Source organism: Equus quagga, chromosome 13 (genome assembly GCF_021613505.1).
Source record: "Equus quagga isolate Etosha38 chromosome 13, UCLA_HA_Equagga_1.0, whole genome shotgun sequence".
NCBI lineage: Eukaryota > Metazoa > Chordata > Mammalia > Perissodactyla > Equidae > Equus > Equus quagga.
Window position 1 is genome coordinate 93,214,813 of NC_060279.1, and position 22,980 is coordinate 93,237,792.

Below are 22,980 nucleotides of genomic sequence, written 5' to 3' on the forward strand. Positions count from 1 at the left end.
CGGACTGGGATCTGGGCATTGGGATTGTTTTTTTTAACCTTCCCAGTGATAGCAGGGAGCTGGCAGATAGAGAGCCCCTGTGCCAGTAACTAAGGACAGACTCCGGGCTTGTCACCCTGGCTGCTCTGCTGACTAAATGGATAATCACGAGCAAAGAATGTAAAAACCTTGATGCTTTAATGTTCTCAACTGTCAAAATTATCCCAACTTCTTGAGTTGTTGTGACAGTTAAACAAGGCAGTTACTCTAAAGAACGCCATTTGGCTGTTGACTTCCAGTCTGGGTTTGGGGCCCTTCCGTGTTCTCCTAAAGGACGCTGTGTAAACTCTGCTCTGGCATCTGTGTGTGTGTGTGGTATAATTGCGGATTTCCTAGTTGGTCTCCCATGCTGGGCTGTGAGCAACCGAGATCTGGGAACTGTCTCCTTTTTAGAAGATGATCCGTGAATGCGCGAGTGAAAGAGAACAGCTCTTCCACTGCTAATCATGCAGCTAGGTGAATGCTCGTTACTGGTAGCTGGGCGTGCAGTCTGTGGAGTCCACAGCAGTGGCCCATGGGGACGGGCATTTGGGAAGAAGAGGGCAGAAGACCTCTCTAAGGGGGTCCTAAAAGGCTCTGCCTTATTCACAGCCCACAAATAGCCCTTTTTGAGTTCTTTCTCTTCCACAGATGACTGAAGTTGCTTGAGAATGGTAAATAAGGTAAATAACAGTAAATGGCTATTGAGAACAGTAAATAACCTTGAGGAGGGACCCAAGAAATTAAACTCCTGGTCTCCAGACCCTCCCAGGGGTCAAGCGCTGAGCCAACACTTGACAGAGATCTGAGCAATACGGTAGCATCGCAGGCCTCATGCATCGTTCATCGCATCCAGGCGGGAGGAGGGCGCTGCCGTTTGCGCCTCCTCCGGCTTCAGGAAGGATCTTCACCAGCCGTTCAACTTTCCAGAGTCTAAAATGGTGTCAGTGTCTAAACAAAAGTGATTACTGGGGCAGCACATTGTTAAGTAAGAAGCCATGATCCCTGCCACCAGATGTCTTACAAGACGCATTTCCAAGGACAGTTTTGTCATATAGAACAGTACCTGCTTCTCTGCAGCCACAAGATGATAGGAAACATTGGTGTATTTCCAGCAGTTCCATGCTACTCACATATATAATCCTAACAACAACCTTATAATGTCAGTACTCTTACAATCCTAATGTTGCAGATAATAGAAATGACGCATAGAGAGGTTTATGGACTTAACTATGGTTAAATATACATAGCAGATATATAGCCCTGCCAACCTATAGCAGAGGGACAGCACATATATAGCAATGCCAGGTTTTGAAAACAAATTTTGTCCCCAGAGTACGCTTTGAGCCAGTACACTCCATGCCTCTCCCTCCCTACGTTTCCTGGGATGAGAATGAGCACCTTGGGAGCAGGGAGCTGGGCCCTGCTGTGCAGGCGGTCCTTCCCACGCGTGCGGGCCGTCGTCCTGCGGGACACGTGGTGGAGCTGGAATCCGGCGGAGGGCTGTGTAGCCACGTCTGCCTGTGGGGAGGGACACCTTTTTCTAATTTCACAGAGATCCGTCTCCCTTTCTCTCATGGCTCTTTCTTATTCTGCCCCCTCAGGTCTCTGCCTTTCCCCAGGAAAAGGAGGAGAAAATGATCAAGGTTCAGGTGAGCTGGATTTTCGTTTCTGTCGCTTAACGTGTTCTCTCATCTCAGTAAGTGGACGCCTGCTTTCTCTTCCTTGACAAGGCTGAAGAGTGACAGCAGACATTTAATACCATTTATGTGCCATGCTCGTTTATTTCCTTTTTAAAATTTCCTTTCAGTTTTTATTTATTATCACTTCATTTTATAAATAGTAGTGTAAAAGAGAATAGAAATCAAAAACATGAAAAAACCCGCACATTATTACCCTGCTTGCAAATCGCCTGTTTTTTCCAGAGTTATTTTTAATATGTATTCACAGCTATACTTGCAATAATACATAGAATTTTGATTTGGTTTTATTTTTCACTTAAAATTATAGCACAATTTTTTTTCTTTTTTTACTGAGGAAGATGGGCCCTGAGCTAACATCTGTTGCCAATCTTCCTCTCTCTTTTTTTCTTTTGTGCTTGAGGAAGATTAGGCCTGAGCTAACATCTTATTGTGCTTAATTTTTGTCATCTATTGTTATTTCAGTGAGTCATACCTCCTTCCCTTTTTAACTCTACCTCATTTACAAGCTTTTGAGTTCTTGAGGATTTTTTTTTCCTAAGTGGTGCCTCAGGGCCTTTATAAAAAGAATATCTAAAAGATGGTCTTATCTGACAGGATCACAGTGAAGCTGAACTTGGAGAAAAATAGCATTAGACATTGTCGTACAAAAAGCGCTCGATTCTTTCTGCCCAGTATCTGAAGCTTCCTATGTGTGTATCCGTGTGCCTTCGTGTGTTTCACTCTTCATGTATTAATTTATTTTATTAATGGGGCCAGCCCGGTGGCATAGTGGTTAAGTTCGCATGCACTGCTTTGGCGGCCCGGGGTTCATGGGTTCAGATCCCAGGTGTGGACCTACATACTGCTCGTCAAGCCATGCTGTGGTGGCGTCCCACATACAAAAGAGAGGAAGATTGGCACAGATGTTAGCTCAGGGCCAGTCTTGCTCAGCAAAAAACAAAACAAAACAAAACAATACAGGTACTTAAAGATTTTAGTCCTGCTCCCAGACAAGCAGGCGCTTTCTATCTGTCACTTTTCTCGCTGCTCAGAAGGAACTTAGAATCATCACATGAAGATGAATGGCTCCTGTAAGTTCAAGTCCTACTCAGGTTCCTATAGAAGACAAGCGTCCTGCCGACTCCACAGCCCTTGCCTTCTGGATCAGGAGGATGGGAGAGAGGCAGAAAGACCGCACTCCAAGCCAGGGTTGTCGTTCAGAGACCAGGGCCTGAGGCGTGATGTTTGGAGCTCCAGCCAGAACAAGTGCAATGTTGCACAGCCTTCATATGAAAATTTAGATTTCCCTGCAGCCAAAAGTTACAAGATAAACAGCAAAGGGGAAGGAAAAATATTTACCACATATGTGGAAGAAAAGGCCCGAATGTCCCCCAAATGAATATTATTATAAAACAGGAAGTAGAGGTGACCAGCCAATATGAAGAGTGATCATTACTAATCAGCTGTGAAAGTTTTTCTAAATAACTGGCTTTTGCTTCCAAAATTTACTTCTGAAATTATCAAAGATTTAAAAAAAACTATTCATGTCCAGGGGCTGGCCGAGTGGCGCAGCGGTTAAGTTTGCACGTTTTGTTTCAGCGGCCCGGGGTTCATCAGTTCGGATCCCGGGTGCGGACACGGCACCACTTGGCAAGCCATGCTGTGGCAGGCATCCCACATATAGTGGAGGAAGATGGGCATGGATGTTAGCTCAGGGCCAGTCTTCCTCAGGAAAAAAAAAATGTATTCGTGTCCAGTGTTGGCCAGGTATAGAGGTTTAGGGGGTTATGCTTTCTTGGAAGAAGAAGTTGGAAATTTTTTTTGGAGAAACACCTGCCATTATGATTTCAAAAACTTTAAAGGTTATTATTCTTCCACATTTCCTTTTCTACTCTTTGGAAGTTATTTTAAGAAGATAATCAGCAGAGTTCCAGGGACTAAGGTCTATGTGAAAGGATTTTTTTGCAACATTGTTTGTAATAGGTAAACGAAGTAAGCGTGCATCGTCTGCATCAGCTCACTATAGTCTACATCATCAGTTCCTCGAATTACTGTGCAGCCCTGAAGTAGGATGACAGAGAGGATGATGATGATAATCATAATAGCAGCTGTCACTCATCAGGTACTTACTGTGCTGCAGGCACCGTTCCTCAGAACTTTACATATAGTCACTCATTTTCTGACTGGTACCCTATGGTAGAGGCATCAGCATGCACATGAGGACAGGGTGAGGGACTTGTCCAAGGTCACACAGCCAGCCTGGGGCAGAGCGTTCCAACGTGAACACGGGCAGCCAGGCTCCGAGCTGTGCCCAGACCACGCCACCACAGACACCGCAGTCCAGATGGGGCACGGACGGTGATGCACGTACTTCAACAGCAAGGGGGCCCGATAGCCTGTACATTTGACAAATCAAACAAGTGGGATGTGTGTGTGAAACAGGGGACACAGACTCCATCCCACACTGTTGGAAGTAAAGCTTTTCTGGGGTAAATGACGTTGTTAATGATTAAAAAATATTGGCAGTCCGTGATGCAGCAGAGCTCTGGGACTTAGCTGTGGGCGTGCTAACGGAAGGCAGCCATTGAAGGCACAAGCATTTCTGTTCCTGCCGCCCTGTGGGTGGGTGGAATTAGCAGTGTGAAGGCAAGCAGAAGGCAGTTCCTTGAATCTGACTCGGGCGCCTTAGAATCCAGAGGAACGTCCCATCCTTTACGCTGTCCCAGGACCGCCCCTCTTCCATAACCAGAGTCTGCGTGTGCTTGGTGTTGCAGGAGCCGGTGACCTTCGAGGACGTGGCTGTGGCCTTCACGGAGGAGGAGCTGGGGCTGCTGGATGCCACCCAGAGGCAGCTGTACCGGGACGTGATGCTGGAGAACTTCCGGAACCTGCTCTCTGTGGGTGAGGACAGGCGCCCTCTGTGCTCAGTGTCAGCCTCCCGGGGTGTCTGTGTGCTCGGTTGTCGGAAGCCCTGGGACTCCCAAAATCATTCTCTGAGCTTGGGCACCAAAGAGACCTAATAATCCCTGTGCAACACAGACGAGATGCTCCTGATGTTTCCGTCCAGATGAAAATCTGTCCTTGAACTATAAATGGGCACATTGTGGTCCTGCCCCACTGGTTTGTCGTCAGATCCATTGAGTGGGTCACTCCAGCTTCTTTGTTTTTAGGGTGCCAGTAACTGTGACTGTTGTTAACTCGATTTTTGGAGGTATTTTATTTTTTGCTTTAAAGATGTATTTGTAAATGACTCTAAACTTACAGAAAGTTTATGAAAATACAAATACAGAACAAGAACGCCCATGGAGCTTTAACCTTGATTCACCTATAGTGACATTTTACCCCATTTGCTTTATCATTTATGCTCATGTTCTTTCTCTCTCCATATATACTTGTGTGTGTGTCTATATATACACACATATATATATATGAACACGTATGTATATTCATAGTATTTTTTTCCGAACCATTTGCAGGTAATTTACATACACCACAACCCTTTGTCTCTCAGTGTATATGCAGAGTTCGGGGGTCCCTAAGATTATCCTCACTCTGACGCTTTTTGCAAGTTCGGGGGTCCCCAAGACGGACCTCAGGCTTGATAACTTGCTAGAAGGAGTCTCAGAGCTCACTGAAAGCTGTTATCCTCCTGGTTACAGTGTATTACATGGAAAGGATACAGATTAACATCATCCAAGGCAAGAGGCGCCTGGGGCAGAGTCAGGAGAGTTTCCAGCGCAGACTTCCAGTTGCACTCTCCCAGTGGAGTTCTGAACAGCTCTCACTCTTCCCAGCAGAGATGTGTGACAGTACACATGGAGTATTACAACCCAATCTTTGGTTTACAGAGCTTTTCTTTTGGTGAGGAAGATTGGCCCTGAGCTAACATCTGTGCAGGCTTCCTCTAATTTGTATGTGGGACGCCACCACAGCATGGCTTGATGTTGGTGTGTAGGTCTGCGCCTGGGATCCAAACTCGTGGACCCCAGGCCACTCAAGCAGAGCATGTGAACTTAACTGCTATGCCACTGGGCTGGCCCCTGTCCAGAGCTTTACTGGGGCTCAGTCATGTGGATGTGGTTGGACACCTGTGTGGCTGACCTTAGTTTCCAGCCCTCCTGAAAATCAAACCGATAGCACGTGGTCCAAAGCACCTGCCCCCCGCATCACTCACATTGTTAAGCTGTCTGGTGTGGCCCAGGGCCTCAGGCACAAAAAGACTCTTATAAGGCCAACATTCCAGGGGCTTAGCGATCACTGCCAGGACAGGGGGGCCAGAGCGACCTCTCTTTGGGCCAGGCTAATTCTTTGCTGAACAGTGCATTTTGTAGGAATAGGAACGTGCTCTCACATATCCCCAGCGCAGGTATAACGCTTTCATCCAATCTGTCATTTATGCTCTAATTTTGTGAAGAGAGCCCATTAGATTCCTTCAAGCGTATGTTCCTCCCTCCAGGGCAAGGTCTGGTCTAGCCTCTAGTCCGGCTGTCATGTCTCTTTAACTTCCTTTAATTGGGAACTCTTCCACAGCGTCTTTCTCTTTTAAGACAGTGACATTTTTGAAGAGTAGTCTTAGCCCCTCCCCCATTTTTCATAGAACATTCCTAGTATTTCCTCATAATTAGATTCAGATGATCCGTTACGCTGGAACCTTCCTTCCAGCAGGTAATGGTGTGTCCTTTTGAGATGTCACATCTAGTGGCACACCGTCTGTCCCTCATGGGTGATGTTAACTTTGATCACCCAGTCAAGGCGTTGTCCAGTTTCTCCACTATGAAATGACTGCCATTTTCCTCTTGCCGTCATAGGGCGACACTTTCAGAACACACAGATACTCTGCTAGATGTAGCAACCAACGATGATTCTTGCCTTATCCACTCCTTCTCAGGATAGTTTGTAGGGACTTGTGAATTCTTTTTAAAAATAGTTTATAATTTACTACTGTAATTATTTTGGCGCTAAAGTTATCCTGAATCTGGCCCCTTTGACTGACTCCTGTGCCTGTGACGTGCCCCCAGCGTTCTTTTGAGCACTTCCTCACTTATGGCAAAGCATGATGTTCTGTGCTCACCTTTTACTTGGACCCAGCTCTGGAATCATCCATTTCTTTTACTGGGGAGCGGCATTCACACCAAGGTCTGGATGCTAAGTATTGTCATTGCCACTGTGATATCTGTTTCTTGTCTCAGGACAGAGCTAGGAGGCAGGCGTGTGTGTGTGCATGTATGTGGATACACACATACGTTCATATACATACATGCACATATAAGTACATATTTATACACATGAATATATGAATATTCATATACACATGAATAGATGTTCAGTTTCATTCAAAATAAGATGTTAACTAAAATTATACTGAAAGACCATTTCTCACCTGTGAGATTGGCAAAAATTTAAAAACTGAACACTACTTTTTTGGGCCAAGCTGTGGGGAATAAGGCACTTTCCAGCATTGAAAGTAGGAATGCAGAATGATACAACCCTTCAGGAGGGGAGTTTGCCTGTATCTCACAAAACGGTGCATTTACCCTTTGCCAGCAGTTCACCTCTAGGAAGTTTCCCTAAAGATAGCAAGGTGACAATGAGCATTAATAGTATACTGCAATTTGTGTAAGAAAGAGGGGAAAATAACTCAATATATGTGTATCTGCTTGTCCTTAGAAGAAGAAAGACTAGAAGGGTTAATCAGAAAATCACGAAGTTACTTTCTCACAGTGGGTGGGAGGTGACAGTGTGGGAAGGATGTGCAAGAGAGTGACACTAGTCCCAGGACACCTTTAGTCTAGTTTGGACTTTTGAGAATACGTTCGTTCAACACATAAAAATTCAATCCAGTAAGAATGCAAAGGGCTGATAATCTAAAACTCAAAGAAAGCTGCAGCGAAGGAGTGAATTATAATCGAAGTGAATACTGTAACCACATGGAAGAGAGCAAACACAGGACTCCCGGGAGGAGCTCAGGAGCACAGTGTGTTTCGATGTACCCTTAGTTTGAGGTGCCGTCGGCGGGGGTGGGAGAATGAAGTGCAATCCTGAATACTTTTTGGTGGGTGTGTTTATGGTTGTCACAGGGGAGAAGCAATTCTGAAACTATTTCAGACATGTCACAGGGGCCAGGGCGACTCAGTGAGAAGGAAGACTCTTCAACAGATGGTGCTGAGACACCGGACTCCAGGAGGCATCGAATGCCTCCCTCAAACCTCAGAAAAAATGGGCTCAAAATGGATAAGAAATCGAGTGTGAGATATAAGTGTAGAAACTTGTAAAAGGAAACATAGGAAAAATCTTCGTGATGTTGGGTTAGGCAAAGAGTTCTTAGATGTCACACCGAAAGCATGATTCATAAAAGAAAAAGAAAAGTTGGACTTTGTCAGAATTTAAAACTTCTGCTCTCCCTGGTTTTTTTTACAGGGAATCAGCCCTTCAAACCAGAGCTCATATTCCAGTTGGAGAGAGAAGAAAAGCTTTCGATGATGGAGACAGAAACCTGGAGAGATGGGTGTTCAGGTGAGAAGCGTGCAGCAGTGACCCAGCAGCCAGGAGGCCCTCCTGAAGCACGGGTCAGAGCGGGTCATGTCTCTGTCCCAGCTCCCCCAGCCCTTCCTGTTTCACACACAGTAAAATCGGAAGTACGTAGGCTGGCCTCTTAGGCCCTAACGGGTCTGTCTCCTCAAGCCCCTCTAGCTTTCCTTATTCTTAGCTGTTTTTTATTTTTGCTCATTTATTCTGTTCCAGCCGCACTGCCTCATTGCTGCCCGTCAGACCTGTCATTTATGCTCCTGCTTCAGACCTGCTTGCTTTTCTCTCTGCCTCGAGTGAATGAATTGGTTAATAGATGCCTGGTGTTCGTTGTTGCCAGTCCTCCTTCAGACAGCTAATAGATGTAGAATAAATCCATGTAATCGAAGGATACTCCACAGTGGTGTTTGTCATCTGATGAATGCCTGTCCTGATTCTTGACTGTTTAGGTGTCCTTGAGGATTCATAGACAGGTAGCCATTATTACTAAAAGATGAAGAATAGCCAATCAGGGGGCCAGCCCGGTGGCATAGTGGTTCAGTTCGGGTGCTCCGCTTCAGTGGCCCAGGGTTCACTGGTTCGAACCCTATACACCACTCATCAAGCCACACTGTGGTGGCATCCCACATAGAAGAATTAGAAGGACTTAAAATTAGGATATGCAACTATGTACTGGGGCTTTGGGGAGACAAGAAAAAAGGGAGGGAAGATTGGCAATAGATGTTAGCTCAGGGCCAATCTTCCTCACCAAAAAAAAAAAAAAGCCAATCAACTAGATTAAGTATCAGAATTGATCAGTGCCAGCATAATTGACCATTCCCATGCAGCAATTTCAAGTGAGACACTCTTGTGTTAATTTTCTCATTTCTGTTCCCAGCTCTGTATCTGCCCATTCTATCCTCTCCTCTCTCCTCCCCATCCTCCAACACCTAAACCTTGACCCGGCTACAGTTTTGAAGGAGAATTTTCAGGTTGGACATTTACGTGAGTCTAAACACTTGGGTAGTGTTTCTTGAGTCCTTGAGACTCTGACATCAAAAGCCACTGTCACATCTGTGTAGATAAGGATGCTCCTGGGTAGGAAAAAGAGTCAATAGAAAATTTCAGAACAAATTATTTCACTTCTATAATTTTTTGTTGCCCTCTCAGTTAAGATTCAGGATCGTACATCACACAATACAGTCTTTAGAGCAGGGGTCAGCAAACTTTTTCTCTAAAGTAGTAGTAAATATTGTAGGCTTTGCCCGCCACATGAGGTCTCTGTCACATTCTTCTTTGTCTTTTTTTTACACCGTTTAAGGAAATATGTAAAAACTATCCTTTGCTCCGGCGCTGAACAAAAACTGGCCTAGGGCCATAGTGCGCCAGTCCCCCTGCATTATAGCATCTGTAGGAACAGGTGTCACATTTTAAAACATCTTCTTGTTTTGTTACATGCTTATATACCTAACATGTTTATATACCTTTCATTAATGCAAAAATTTGATAATATATGTTCTTATTTTTTTTTTTTTTTTAAAGATTTTATTTTTTCCTTTTTCTCCCCAAAGCCCCTCCGGGACATAGTTGCATTTTCTTTGCTGTGGATCCTTCTAGCTGTGGCATGTGGGACGCCGCCTCAGCGTGGTCCGATGATTAGTGTCATGTCCGCGCCCAGGATTCGAACCAATGAAACACTGGGCCGCTGGCAGCGGAGCGCGTGAACTTAACCACTCGGCCACAGGGCCAGCCCCTATACATTCTTATTTTTAATATACCAATTTTTCTTCTTCATGATACTTTGGGGAAATCCTTCCCAGTTCAAGATTACAACTCTTCTAAAAAATTTTTTTATCATGGCTGCATAATATTCCAACATGTGGCTATAGCATGTATCATTTAGCTATTCTCCAATTGATGGGCATTAACTTATTTCTTTACCTTTTTTTTTTTTTTAAACTAATACGGAAAGTTCAGCAGTAAAACCCCCAATGCAAATGTCCTTGGGTACTAGTGATTTTATTTCTCTGCCATAATTACCTGTTGACTCAGAGATTCAAAGTGGAAAGCCATTCCTTACTGAGCTTTAACTGGACTTGTGACCAAGAGACAGGATTATTCCCCATGGGCTTTCCTGCAGCCTGTGGGGGCTGACTTAATTGACTTGGGCAAAGAAACATTTTCAAATTCAGGATTTTTACAGGCTGGCCCAGTGGTGCAGTGGTTAAGTTCACACATTCTGCTTCAGTGGCCCTGGGTTCGCCGGTTCAGATCCCGGGTGTAGACATGGCACCGCATGGCACGCCACACTGTGGTAGGCGTCCCACATGTAAAGTAGAGGAAGAAGGGCACGGATGTTAGCTCAGGGCCAGTCTTCCTCAGCAAAAAGAGGAGGATTGGCAGTAGTTAACTCAGGGCTAATCTCCCTCAAAAAAATAAAATAATAAAATAAATTTTAAAAAATGAGGATTCTTATAACCACTCTCTTGGCAGAGCTGCTATAGAAGAAATACCTCTGTTTCCATTTACACTAGGAAAGAGAAAGTTGTCAACAAGTAATGGCTTCTAAACCATCCATTTCCTCGCAGGATTTCCCAAGTTGCAGCCCATCCATCTCTTCCAAAGTCAGCATCCACACAGATTCCCTACGTGCCCTTTTCCATGCCAGGCAAGGAAGAGTCAAGGTCAGAGAAACAAGAGTTAAGAAGAGTAGCATCTTTGTTTTTATTCCCTTTCAGAAAACGAGAGTGTATTAAGATTAAGTGTATTAATGGGTATCAGTAAGATCTAGTGTATAAGCTTCAACTGGTGAAGGTTAGAACCTAGAAATGAGGAAGTTGCAGTCTCATACATCCTGAGGGAGAGAAAGGATATTTTTCAAGTGGAAATTGGCTCCTTCTATTTTGAACCTTCATGTAGGCGTGAAACCAAGAGATGCAAACCTACCTACTGGTATTTTTCCAAGTTTCTATAAATGAACTTTGCATTTGAACGTTGTGATTGGTATGAATTTTATGCCTTCCTCAGCTATTTAGACCGGTGGTTTTCATACTATTTGGGGCACGACCCTCAGTATGTAATGTAACCTTACAGACCTATGTATGTTTACATATCAGATGTATGCACATCTGAAACATTCCATGCAGTGATATCTGACACGCAATGCACCTCTGATATTGTCTGTCCTTTTTCAAATTATTTTATTTTATTTTTGTGTGTGTGAGGAAGACTGGCCCTGAGCTAACATCCATGCCAATCTTCCTCTATTTTTCATGTGGGACACTGCCACAGCATGGCTTGATGAGCGGTGTGTAGGTCCGCTCCTGGGATCCAAACTGGGAACCCCAGGCCGCCGAAGTAGAGTGCGTGAACTTGACCACTACGTCACCAGGCCAGCCCCTTTGTAGCTTCTTTTTTTAATTGCATGTCATGATCTACTAAGTTGATTTCAAACCTCACTAATGGTGGTGAACCATTAGTATTATGGGCTGTACGTTCCAAATTCCTACATACAACGACAATATTCCATAATCTGTTTTCAAAAGTACAGCCTTCCCATGGGCTGGCCCTGTGGCCTAGTGGTTCAGTTCAGTGCCCAGGTGTAGTTCCCAGGTGCGGACCTATGCCACTCATTGGTGGCCATGTGATGGCAGTAACCCACATACAAAATAGAGAAAGATTGGCACAGAGGTAAACTCAGGGTGAATCTTCCTCAGCAAAAAAAAAGAAAAAAGAAAGTACAACTTTCCATGCCAGCCATTAAATTTTGTCTTCTTTTTGGAAAGTGATAAGAAAAATAGTTGTACTGATAGTCAAACAGATGATTTGTAATCCATGTCTACATAAAGTCAACTAGTCAATCCACATAAGCAAACAAAATCTGTTTTCATGGAATTGCCTGGTCAATTCCATCAGAAGTGCAGGATCAGCAACCTGTTAGAGCCAACTGTGGCTGTTGCTGACACGACACATCGCGGTCCCCAGAGGCTCTGAAAGGTGATCCTTGACCTCAACCCTGCTGCTTGCTTCTGCTGCAGTCTGAAACTCCCAGCAGGGATGGAAAGAGACGTTTCTGGTCCATACGGCCAGGCCAGCATCTCTACACTGGTGAAAACATCATTGCTCTGCAAACCAAGGGCTTCGGGGCTTTTCTTTTTTTCCCCATCGCAAATTCTTTCTTTTTTCTTTTCCAATGTCATCTCTAATTCTACAAAACCATCCATGGTATTAACCAGGAGATCCCTACTTTTAATAGTCTCCATCTCTCAACGAGCACCTTATTGCTTACTCTTTCTTCTGTTTCCTTTTGGTAATTTGCTGGTTCCAGCTAGATATGAATCCACTCAACTTTGCAGGAAAGTATTTGGCAGTTTTGATTTGCTCCACAGGAAGAGACTAGAAAGCAGAGCTCTGTGCCTCAGTGAGCACACGGGACAGCCTTTGGCAACCTGCCACGCTGCCTCCCCAGAGAGAGAGTGCTCCCCCTCACCAGGGATGCACTTTCATGTTTTTGTTAGCAAATCCTTGTTGCCCAAGATTTCTTCTTTCTGAAGAAGCATACCTGTCTTTCCCTGTGGATATTTCTGTCTAGTGTCCAGGCTCTTAGAAAGTCTGGGGACAGGATGACAGACTCTAGAGCAGATGGCAAGGTCATGACCTGAGACTTCAAATCCACCAGGAGGTGTGTTGTGAGATTTTTATGTCTCTCAGCTACTAGAGAAAAACATCCACATGCTCATTACCAGGAGCAACGTGGGCACTCACACACGCGCACACGCACACACACTCCCCACCATGGCACAGTTCATCTGGTCCTGATGGCTCTGAGGCTGACCACCATTTGGGCACCTTTCAGAAACCCAGAAGAGGAACTTTCCATTTAGTTAAGACCAGAGTATTTCCAGAGTGTGTATTAAGCTCTTTCAGCACTGAAGCTTTCCTAGTTTCAGAGCACTCATCCATTTTTTTTTAATGCCATGAGTCTCTTGGTGGGCCAGGTTTCTCCAGTGTTATCTTTAAACGATCTCTCACAGATGCTGTTTCTTCTAACCTCCTTGTCTGCCCCAAGTTGACTGTCACTCCCCACAGTGAAAAAAACAATAGCCGAGAAGTGGGTGTTTTTCTAAGAGGCAGTCCCCGAGAATTCCTCACGTTTCATTCTGCTTCCTTTAGGGAATAATTATCCGGCACCGAACAGAGAACTTGCTGTTCCTGTCAGCGGGTCTCAGGGCAGCTGCTCTCAGCTGGTTCCTTCAATAATTTTAATTCTTTTATGGCTTAAGTAGAATATAAAACGTCACTGTGTTAAGAGTTGCTGCAACTGTGCTGTAACTTTATATGTTAGCCTTAACTAAACCTTAGATTTTAATGCCAGCTTTCGTAAATATTTTGTGATATCGTACATGTGCCAAACAGATGTGGATCTAGCATTACGATTCCTTGCCAGAATTTCCTTTTTCATAGGAAACTGACTGCATTTGCATTAACTAACTGCCGACATAAAGAACAAATGGGCAAAATGGCGTGTTGCTAATAAAATACAACAAATCTGTTTTTTAAATTACACATATGTATAATCACTGTTTTCCTATAATTTTTAGGTGACTTTTTTGATCGTTGTTGTGGTTCTGACATCTGATCTCAGTCTGTGATAGGATGGCTGATTTTATGCTATAATTTTAAAGGGAACTGGAAAATTTCAAAATATATGGAGATTAAACAACACACTTCTAACCCATGGGTCAAAAAAGAAGTCTCAAGAGAAATTTAGAAATATTTTGAACTAAATGAAAATGACAACACAACTTATCAAAATATGTGGGATGCAGTGAAAGCAGTGCTTAGAGGAAAATTTATAGCATTGAATGCATATGTTAGAAAAGAAGAAAGATCCAAAATCAATCAGTGAAGCTTCCACCTCAGGAAACTAGAAAAAGAAAAGCAAATTAAAGCCAAAGTAGAAGAAAGTAAGAATTGGAATAGAAATCAGTAAGATTGAAAATAGGAAATCAATAGAGAAAAATCAATGAAACCAAAAGCTAGTTCTTTGGAAAGATGAGTAAAATTGATAAGCTTCTAGCCAGGCTAACTAAGAAAAAAGAGAGAGGACATAAGTCACTCATATCAGGAATGAAAGAGGGGACATGACTACAGACCTTATGGGCATTAAAAGGACAATAAGGGAATACTATGAACAATGTCCTTGCCCACAAATGGGATAACCTAGATGAAATGGACCGATTCCTTGAAAGACACAATTTGCCAAAACTCACACGAGAAGAAATAGACAATCTGAATAGGCCTATAGCTGTTAAAGAAATTGAATCAACAATTAATAACCTTCCAAAACAGAAAGACAGAACTCATTCTGTTGTGAGGAAAAGAAGCAGAGGCAGACGGGAAGTCCTTTAAAGGTTAAATATACTCTGTTAGAGAGAGGTGAACCTCAGGTGTGGTGGAGAGAGTGGCCAGCAGAGCGCTCAAGCATTAGTCTGTAATCAAAATGTTGTCCTTACTGTATCGTCTACTGTCCAGAAGATGCCTTAGTTTCTCCTTACTATCTAAAAGTGTAGTAAGGATGCAGGGTATTGTCAGTCTGATTTGCCTGAGTTGATATTCTTGAGTAGCTTCTGTTGAAGGAGAAGAGAAAAAGAAAAAATAAACGGAGATTTTTTTTTCCTCTTCATTCATTATGGCTAACTGTGAAAGGAATTATTCGGTACTTATGATAAGTATAACATCTTTGTTATTGATTAATTGATGTAGATGCTGGAATGCTTGACTTTCTCAAACTCTAAAGCACGATTACTAAGAAGATGAAGCAAATTCTCATCCTCGTCACTTTAAGTGAGGTCTTTCTTTGCACTGCTTATTTTCTCCATCAGTAATGTTCCCTTATAAATTTGACAGCGCAATTTCTCATCAGCGCTCTACCGTTGATATTAAAATAGAACTTAAATTTGAGATATGGAAAAGAAATGACAAATAAGGTGTTTCAGTATGCACTGTTGACTAAAGGAAATTAAAGTTAATGTTGTTAAATGTGTGATCTTTTCCACAAGAGGCTGAAACTAAGTGAAATGACCTTTCTTCTTCTTCTTCTCTCCTTCTGACAGTAAACCACTGGTCAGAAAGAAACTTGAATCTCCTATGTATTTGAGAGATTCTTATGTCATAAATTATGTACAAATTTGTCTTGAAACAGTTGCTTTGTAAGAAACTGGGCTTTGATTAGCAAGCTGCTTTCATGTCCTTAAGCCACCACATCCGTCCCAAAGATGTGACACATTAAACTGTATCTTTATGGATGTGTAGTCAGTGTTTTGATGATTCCTAAACAACCCTATAAGCATTGTGATTAACTCTAGCTGGAAGCCCGAACTTCTCACATATAAGCTGTTTACTTTATCTGACGTGCCTCTTATAATATGTCCCTTCATTTCAGCTTTAGGTAATGAAATATTAACGTGATCACTGAAAGCGTTGCTTTTGAGAAACCAGAGTCATCTCTAAGCGTTGTTTGCAGCACCGGGATGAGTGCGTATGGATATGCCATGAAGTGTCACCTGCAGTCCATGCATGGCCCCAGGGCCTAGTGCCACGCAGTCATCAGTGTGGCCTTTTATTTTTCCCTTTTTTTTTTTTTTTTTAAATTGGCGATAGGGTGGGACTACGGGGAAGATTATATACAAGAAAAAATACACTATTTTAAAGGTTATTTCAAAAATTGGAAAGGCACAATCCACAAGAGATTCCTGTGAGCTTTGCCTTTCTCATCAGCAGGTGACACCCTGAGTAGAGCCCCACCTCTCACATGGCCTTCCAGCTTCGCAGCAGAATTGCCATCACCAGTTCCCTTCCCGTGAAAAACAGCACACACGTACACGCCCTCCTGGTCTTGTAAGTGAGAGTGACTCCCTGTGGTCTGCTCATTACATGCTCAGTGTGCAGCTCCTCTTGGCTAGGAATGTTCTAGGCAGTGAGGGTAATGCAGTGCGCAAAACAGAGTCCTTGTCCTTGTGACTGACACATTCCAGTGTGGAGAGACAAACACAATTAGGTAAGGAAGAATTATCCTGTTGAGGATTATATTCATGTTACGGAAACAGATCCTCCTTTACTGCTGTCTATTCTGGATGCTGTAGAGGATTAATGTACCACCAGGTGTCGGAAGCTCATACGTCATTTCTTCAACCCTGTTGAACCAGGTGTCCTCAGGGAGGATGCTGCTCCGCAGGATATGAGGATCTGCTGTCTGCTTAGAATCGGAGCTTTAGTAGCTAAGTGACAAGCCATTTCCACCCAGACATGTCTGTCTTCAGCTCTTCTGTTGCCTCAAATTCCCTGAACAGGAAAGTAATTTTCCAGTCAAATGAGGCAAGCCAAAGTCAGTGTTCACTGAGTTTGGTTTGTTTAATGAGTTGCCTCAAAGGACGCCTATAGGTGCCGGGAACGTTGGCTGTGCTTGCCTCCCTCAGCCGCCATGTTTTTCTTCTGTCTTTGGAGTTGAATTCTGTCACAGTGTTTCACGTTCTGACCTGCACCGGGGCCCTTGATAATTGTGAAATATCTTTTTTTGTTGTTTTTAAAGATTGGCACCTGAGCTAACAACTGTTGCCAATCTTCCTTTTTTTTCCCCCCTGCTTTTTCTCCCCCAATCCCCCCAGTACATAGTTGTATATTTTTAGTTGTGGGTCCTTCTAGTTGTGGCATGTGGGACGCCACCTCAGCATGGCCTGATGAGCGGTGCCATGTCCGCACCCAGGATCCAAACTAGTGAAACCCTGGGCCACTGGAGCAGAGCGTGTGAACTTAACCACTTGGCCGCAGGGCCAGCCCCCAAAATATCTTTCGAAAAGAGTTAAAACTGATAACGGCTTACAGTAACTTGGAAGAGTTTCTTATTCTCATGAAGATAAATAGCTCCTTAGAGACAGGCTCAACCATAGATTAAATGTCTGTGTTTACCTTTATCTGCCTAGCGTTTACACACAATCTCCTTACAAACAAACAAACAATCAACATTACGATGCCCATGTGCTGGAGAAAAAAGAAAAGCTACCAGGACATAAAGCATTTGTCCACTTGAAATTATGTTCTTTCCAATTTGAGACTATCCCCTTTTGTTTTATTTTTGGGATCTCCAGGCAACCTATGATGAACCCGTGATAACCTGTGTGTGGTTTCACTAGGCCCTTTGAACAGGGCCATCATGTTTGATGTCCAGGTTGTGTTGCAAAGCCCTGATTTTAAGGCATATAGATAGCCTGAATTATGTGGAGCCAACTAATATTCCTGGTGTAGCCAAAGAAGAGCCATTTCTAAGTACTCTTAGAAATAGTAACATAAATCTTCCTCTAGTTCATTAAGTTTTATGTCATGACCTAAGTGCAAAATCGTGAAGTCTCTGAATAAAAGCCTTCACTTGCACATATGTCTAAATTCTCTTTATCCTTATAGGAACCAAGAATGAACATCATATGGAGAGTATTCGAGAAGTGGGATTAAGCTGCCCTTCCCCCAAAGAGCTTTCCTCCTGGCAGAACTGGCAGCAAGGTGCAGGCGGGTTAATGAGGTGTCAAGATTCCATGAACAATTTTCAAGGGAATATTTCTCAGGTGCCAAAACAAGGTGATTCCGCCTGCCAGGTTTGGGCAGAAATACCCATTCAGATTCCTGAAGATGAGAACTATGTATTGACTCATGCAGAGGATGGTTCCACTTACATAACAAACCAAGACTTTCCATCTTGGAGAGCCCAGCATTCTTGGAGGAAAACATATCTGACAGAGTCATGTAATTATCAGTGTAGATGTCAGCAAATTTCCAGGAAAAATAATTTCTGTAAGTGTGACAGCGTCAGTTGGATGTCACATCACAATGATAATCTGAGACTACACCGAACAGAGAAAAACTACAGCTGCCACGACTGTGGAGAAGACATCATGAAGGTTTCATTGCGCAATCAAGACTTTCTTCAAACAGGGCAAAAACCCTATCCCCCTAATGAGTACAGAGAATCCTTCAGTGATGACGCCAGCTCTGAAATCCATCAGCAGTTCCCCTCAGAAGGGAAGCCCCACACATACAGTCCACGTGGAAAGGGCTGTAGTTATAGTTCAGTCCTTCGTATTCATCAAAGTGTTCCTAGAGGAGATGGCTGTGTCTCTGAGAGTTCGCATCTCCAATCCCATCGGAGAGTCCATACAGAGGAGAAGCCATGTAAATGTGAATATGGTGAGGACTTCAGTCAGTGCTCGCCTCTCGACACTTACGAACTTCACACAGGAGAGACATCCTACAAACGCACCATTTATGAGAAAGCCTTCAGTCATAGCTTAGACCTTAATAGTATTTTTAGGGTCCGTACTGGGGGGGAACCCCACGAATATGAGGAGAATGGGACTGTCTTTAATGAGAGTTCCTGTCTTCAAGTCCATCAGAGAATGCACGCTGAAGAGAAACTATACACAGGTGTGGAGTGTGAGAAGGGTTTCATTTGTGCCTCAAATCTTAACCTTCAGCATAGAGTTCACATGGAAGAGATTCCCTATAATTCTGAGGAGTGTGGGAATGGCTTCAGTCTGGCCTCACGTCTTCAGGACCTTCAGATAGTCCACACCAGGGAAGAACCATATAAATATTATGTTTGTGGTAACAAATTCAGCCAAAATGCCTATCTTCAAGGCCATCAGAAAATTCACCTTGCAGAGAAACCTTATAAGGAGTTTAGGAATGGCTTCAATTGGAGTTCAAAACTTAAAGATCATCAGAGAGTCCACGGTGGAGAGAAGCCGTACAAATGCAATGCCTGTGGTAAAGGCTTCAGTCATAGATCAGTTCTTACTGTTCACCAGAGGGTCCACACGGGAGAGAAACCTTATAAATGTGAAGAGTGTGATAAGGGCTTCAGTCGGAGCTCATACCTTCAAGCCCATCAGAGGGTCCACACTGGAGAGAAACCCTACAAATGTGAGGAGTGTGGGAAGGGCTTCAGTCGCAATTCATACCTTCAAGGCCACCAGAGAGTCCACACTGGAGAGAAACCCTACAAGTGTGAGGAGTGTGGCAAGGGCTTCAGTCGGAGTTCCCACCTTCAGGGCCACCAGAGAGTCCACACTGGAGAAAAGCCATTCAAATGTGAGGAGTGTGGGAAGGGCTTCAGTTGGAGTTTTAATCTTCAAATTCATCAGAGAGTCCACACTGGAGAGAAACCCTATAAATGTGGAGAATGTGGGAAGGGCTTCAGTAAGGCCTCAACGCTTCTGGCCCATCAGAGAGTCCACACAGGAGAGAAGCCCTACCAGTGTGATGAGTGCGGGAAGAGCTTCAGCCAGAGATCGTACCTTCAGAGTCATCAGAGTGTCCACACTGGAGAGAGACCCTACATATGTGAGGTCTGTGGGAAGGGCTTCAGTCAGAGGGCGTACCTTCAGGGTCATCAGAGGGTCCACACTAGAGTGAAACCATACAAATGTGAGATGTGTGGGAAGGGCTTCAGCCAGAGTTCACGCCTCGAAGCACATCGGAGGGTCCACACGGGAGGGAAACCCTACAAGTGTGAGGTGTGCACAAAGGGCTTCAGTGAGAGTTCACGCCTTCAAGCTCATCAGAGGGTCCATGCAGAGGGGAGGCCCTATAAATGTGAACAATGTGGGAAGGGGTTCAGTGGGTTTTCCAGTCTTCAAGCCCATCACAGAGTCCACACTGGAGAGAAACCCTACAAGTGTGAGGTGTGTGGAAAGGGCTTCAGCCAGAGATCAAACCTTCAGGCCCATCAGAGAGTCCACACAGGAGAGAAACCCTACAAATGCGATGCGTGTGGGAAGGGTTTCCGTTGGAGCTCAGGTCTTCTGATTCATCAGAGAGTGCACAGTGATGCTAAGTTCTATAAAAGCGAAGAGGATGGCAAGGGCTATCCATCTGAGAACCCTTACAGACATGAAGTTCTGTGAAGTGCTGTTCCGTTTCGCTGTGAAGTCCTCAAATGGGAGCTGAAATTTTCCATTCACTAGAGTTCTTAGAGTAGAAAAATAATTTCTTTAATGAAAATGCCATGTTTCTGCCCGTCCTCGATGTTCACAATGGTCAGGAGACTACACAGCAGAGACATCTAACGAGAGGGGTTCTGCCAGAACTCGAACCTCAGTCATTGCACGTGACTCTAGCTGGTCGCTGCACTAGGGCTCATAGAAGATAAGACTATGGTCAGGACGCGCGAGCCTGCCCACATCCACGTCCGCTAGAACGTACACTTAACGAGAGCAGGGGCTTCCTTCACTGCTAAGTCTACAGAACCGTGACATTCCATACCTCAGGGTAGGTGCTCCGTACTTGTGCTAAATGAGTAAAAGCCTGTAAAGGTATCATGTTTGAAAATTTTATTAAGCTCATTTCCCTCCCGCCCAAAATAATTTAAAAATGTGTTTGGGGTGCGGGGGGGGCGGGGGGTGGGAATCCTGCAAGTAGCCTTAATATAAGTACTTCAAGTAGATAAATAGTATTTGAAATGTCGAACATCAAGCACGGTTGCAATCTGAAATTACATGAATTTGGTTGTGACCCTGTTGGGGTTGGTTCCCATCCTTTGTCCCTTCTTAAGCAAGGATGAGCTGAATGTCTCACCATTTGGTCTCTTTCTATACAGTATACTATCAGTTTAACTTTAGCTTTGTGTGTGTGTTTGTGTACATGTATGTGCACTTTAAATGACAGTACAAACTGATAAACAATGTTTCTGGTTAACTTTACAAAAATGGAACACTGCATTTTTCATAATTGAATTTTTATCCCTGCCCTGTGTGGTAAAGCAGAGTTTTACTGTAATATTTGGAAAGAGTCAGAAATGGTTGCTAATGAGAAGTACTTTCTTAATAAATGTCAAAATTACAATGCTTGGTTTTTTAGTCTCCCTGTTTCCATCAAAGTCCTTTTGATCCGACTGATTTCTGGGAGTTAGAGCCTTTGTTCAAGTCTAACCTCCTCAGACAGGATGTGTGACAAGTTTAGAGGACTTTAATTTTGTCAAGTTCTCTGTCCCCACATTTCTCCCATTCACACAAGGAAAGGACAAATCTTGACTTTTTCTAAACATTTTATCAAATGTACTGATTATTAGAATAGGATTTTCTTATCCTTGGTTGTCTTTATCTTCAAGAACAATGCGTGGGGGCTGGCCTGGTGGTGTAGTGGTTAAGTCTGCATACTCCACTTCAGCAGCCCAGGGTTCGCAGGTTTGGGTCCCGGGTGTGGACCTAGCACCGCTTGTCAAGCCGTGCTGTGGTGGCGTCCCACACAGAAGAACTAGAATGACCTACAACTCGGATATGCAACTGTGTACTGGGGCTTTGAGGAGAGAAAAAAAAAAAGAGGAAGATTGGCAACATCTGTTGCCAATAAATAAAAAAGAACAATGCATTTTGTTGGTGGGAGTGAAAAATACAACCTTCTTAGAGAAGAGTGATAGAATATACGTGAAAATGTAAGATGTGCTTACCCATCTGGAAATCATGGGATAATAATTTATGATAAAGCAATTTTAACAGTGAGAAAGCGTGTGTACTACGAGGTAGTCCAGTATTTTTCAACTGGAAATAGATAAGAGTTTGGATAAATTTCTCTATGTTCCTATAATATGGAGCTACAGAAAGTATGGAATTGACCTAAAATGACAGGAAAGGAAACATTGTTTAGTGAAAATGTGGGCTGTACCTTCCTAATACTAAGTTAACGTCTGTATACCTATGTGTTCAAATGCATACTTAATAGATAATGTATGAAAGATCGCTCACCATCATGTGTACAGTGGTTTTCTCTGGAAAACTTTGGCTTAGTCTTTTTTCTTTTGTGTACTTAAGTTTTAAAAAATGTACAGTTAACATTTACCAATTTTACTAAAGTAATAAACTGCTGAGATATTATCTCTTAGAGGTAAAAACTCATAATATGATTGCTCCATTTCACTAGATGGCATTATGGCCAAAATTAAAGAATAAAACCCCTGAAGTTAATTTTCAAAATTCTCTAGATTTTTGAGGATATAGGTAAAGTGTCAGCAACTTTATCGTTCTGTGAAATGTCAAAGCCCTTGCAGCCTAGAATGTGCTAGTGCAATTCAAGAGTACCATAAACTGGCACATCGTAGTTGTTCGGTTAGACTTCCCCCTGTTGGATGGATGGGTGGTGACCAAGGCACTCGCTTAGCCTGGCTTTCAGGGTGCTAATTCAAGTTACACAGTATCATCAGAAATCCAGGACTTCGAATGTATTTCTTTACTATCGTCACTTCCAAAGGAAGATCATGAGGGCTCATGGTGGCTTTATCAGTTAGGATGCTTTTAGTTATAAGTAAGAGAAAATGTAATTCAGAGTCGCTGAAACCAAAAATTTTTCTCAGTTCACATAAATGAAAAGATAACAGACAGGGTAAGACTTGGGTCTGAGTCGGTCAAGGGGACTTTATATTGCTTTTCTTTAATTCTCTCGCCTCTGTCCATTTGTGTGAACCCTTGTCCTCAGGTTGCTCACACGGTGGCAGTATCACCTGCTTTTTTGGTTATAGCCGATGAAAGAGAGCTGCTGTTTTTAATGCTGTGTAGTCCTAGCTCCCCAGAATGCGTAAGATCTCTGACCTCTACAGTCCTCACTCAAGACTGAGACTGAACCAAAGCAATTAAGAACATCCCTGGTCCCATAAATAGGCTAGCTTGCTCCTAGTGACAAGCAATAGCAGGCTGCATTGGGAAAACAGCAAGAACGTGGAATGCATTTCTTGCAT

At 43.5% G+C, this 22,980-nt stretch overlaps 1 protein-coding gene across 2 annotated transcripts in view; it reads left to right on the plus strand.

Moving 5' to 3' along the window:
- Window positions 1-21,095, plus strand: part of ZNF112 (zinc finger protein 112) — a 32,503-nt gene extending 11,408 nt beyond the window's left edge. The window contains exons 2-5 of one of the 2 annotated variants that reach the window (XM_046681043.1): window positions 1,623-1,670; window positions 4,475-4,601; window positions 8,118-8,213; window positions 17,664-21,095. In XM_046681043.1, the coding sequence (XP_046536999.1) occupies window positions 1,656-1,670; window positions 4,475-4,601; window positions 8,118-8,213; window positions 17,664-20,158 (2,733 nt within the window). In that variant the 5' untranslated portion in view covers window positions 1,623-1,655 and the 3' untranslated portion in view covers window positions 20,159-21,095. Of the gene's footprint in view, window positions 1-1,622; window positions 1,671-4,474; window positions 4,602-8,117; window positions 8,214-17,663 lie in introns of those variants that run through there. The other variant, XM_046681044.1, reaches the window with a different exon arrangement.
- Window positions 21,096-22,980: the final 1,885 nt, after the last annotated feature.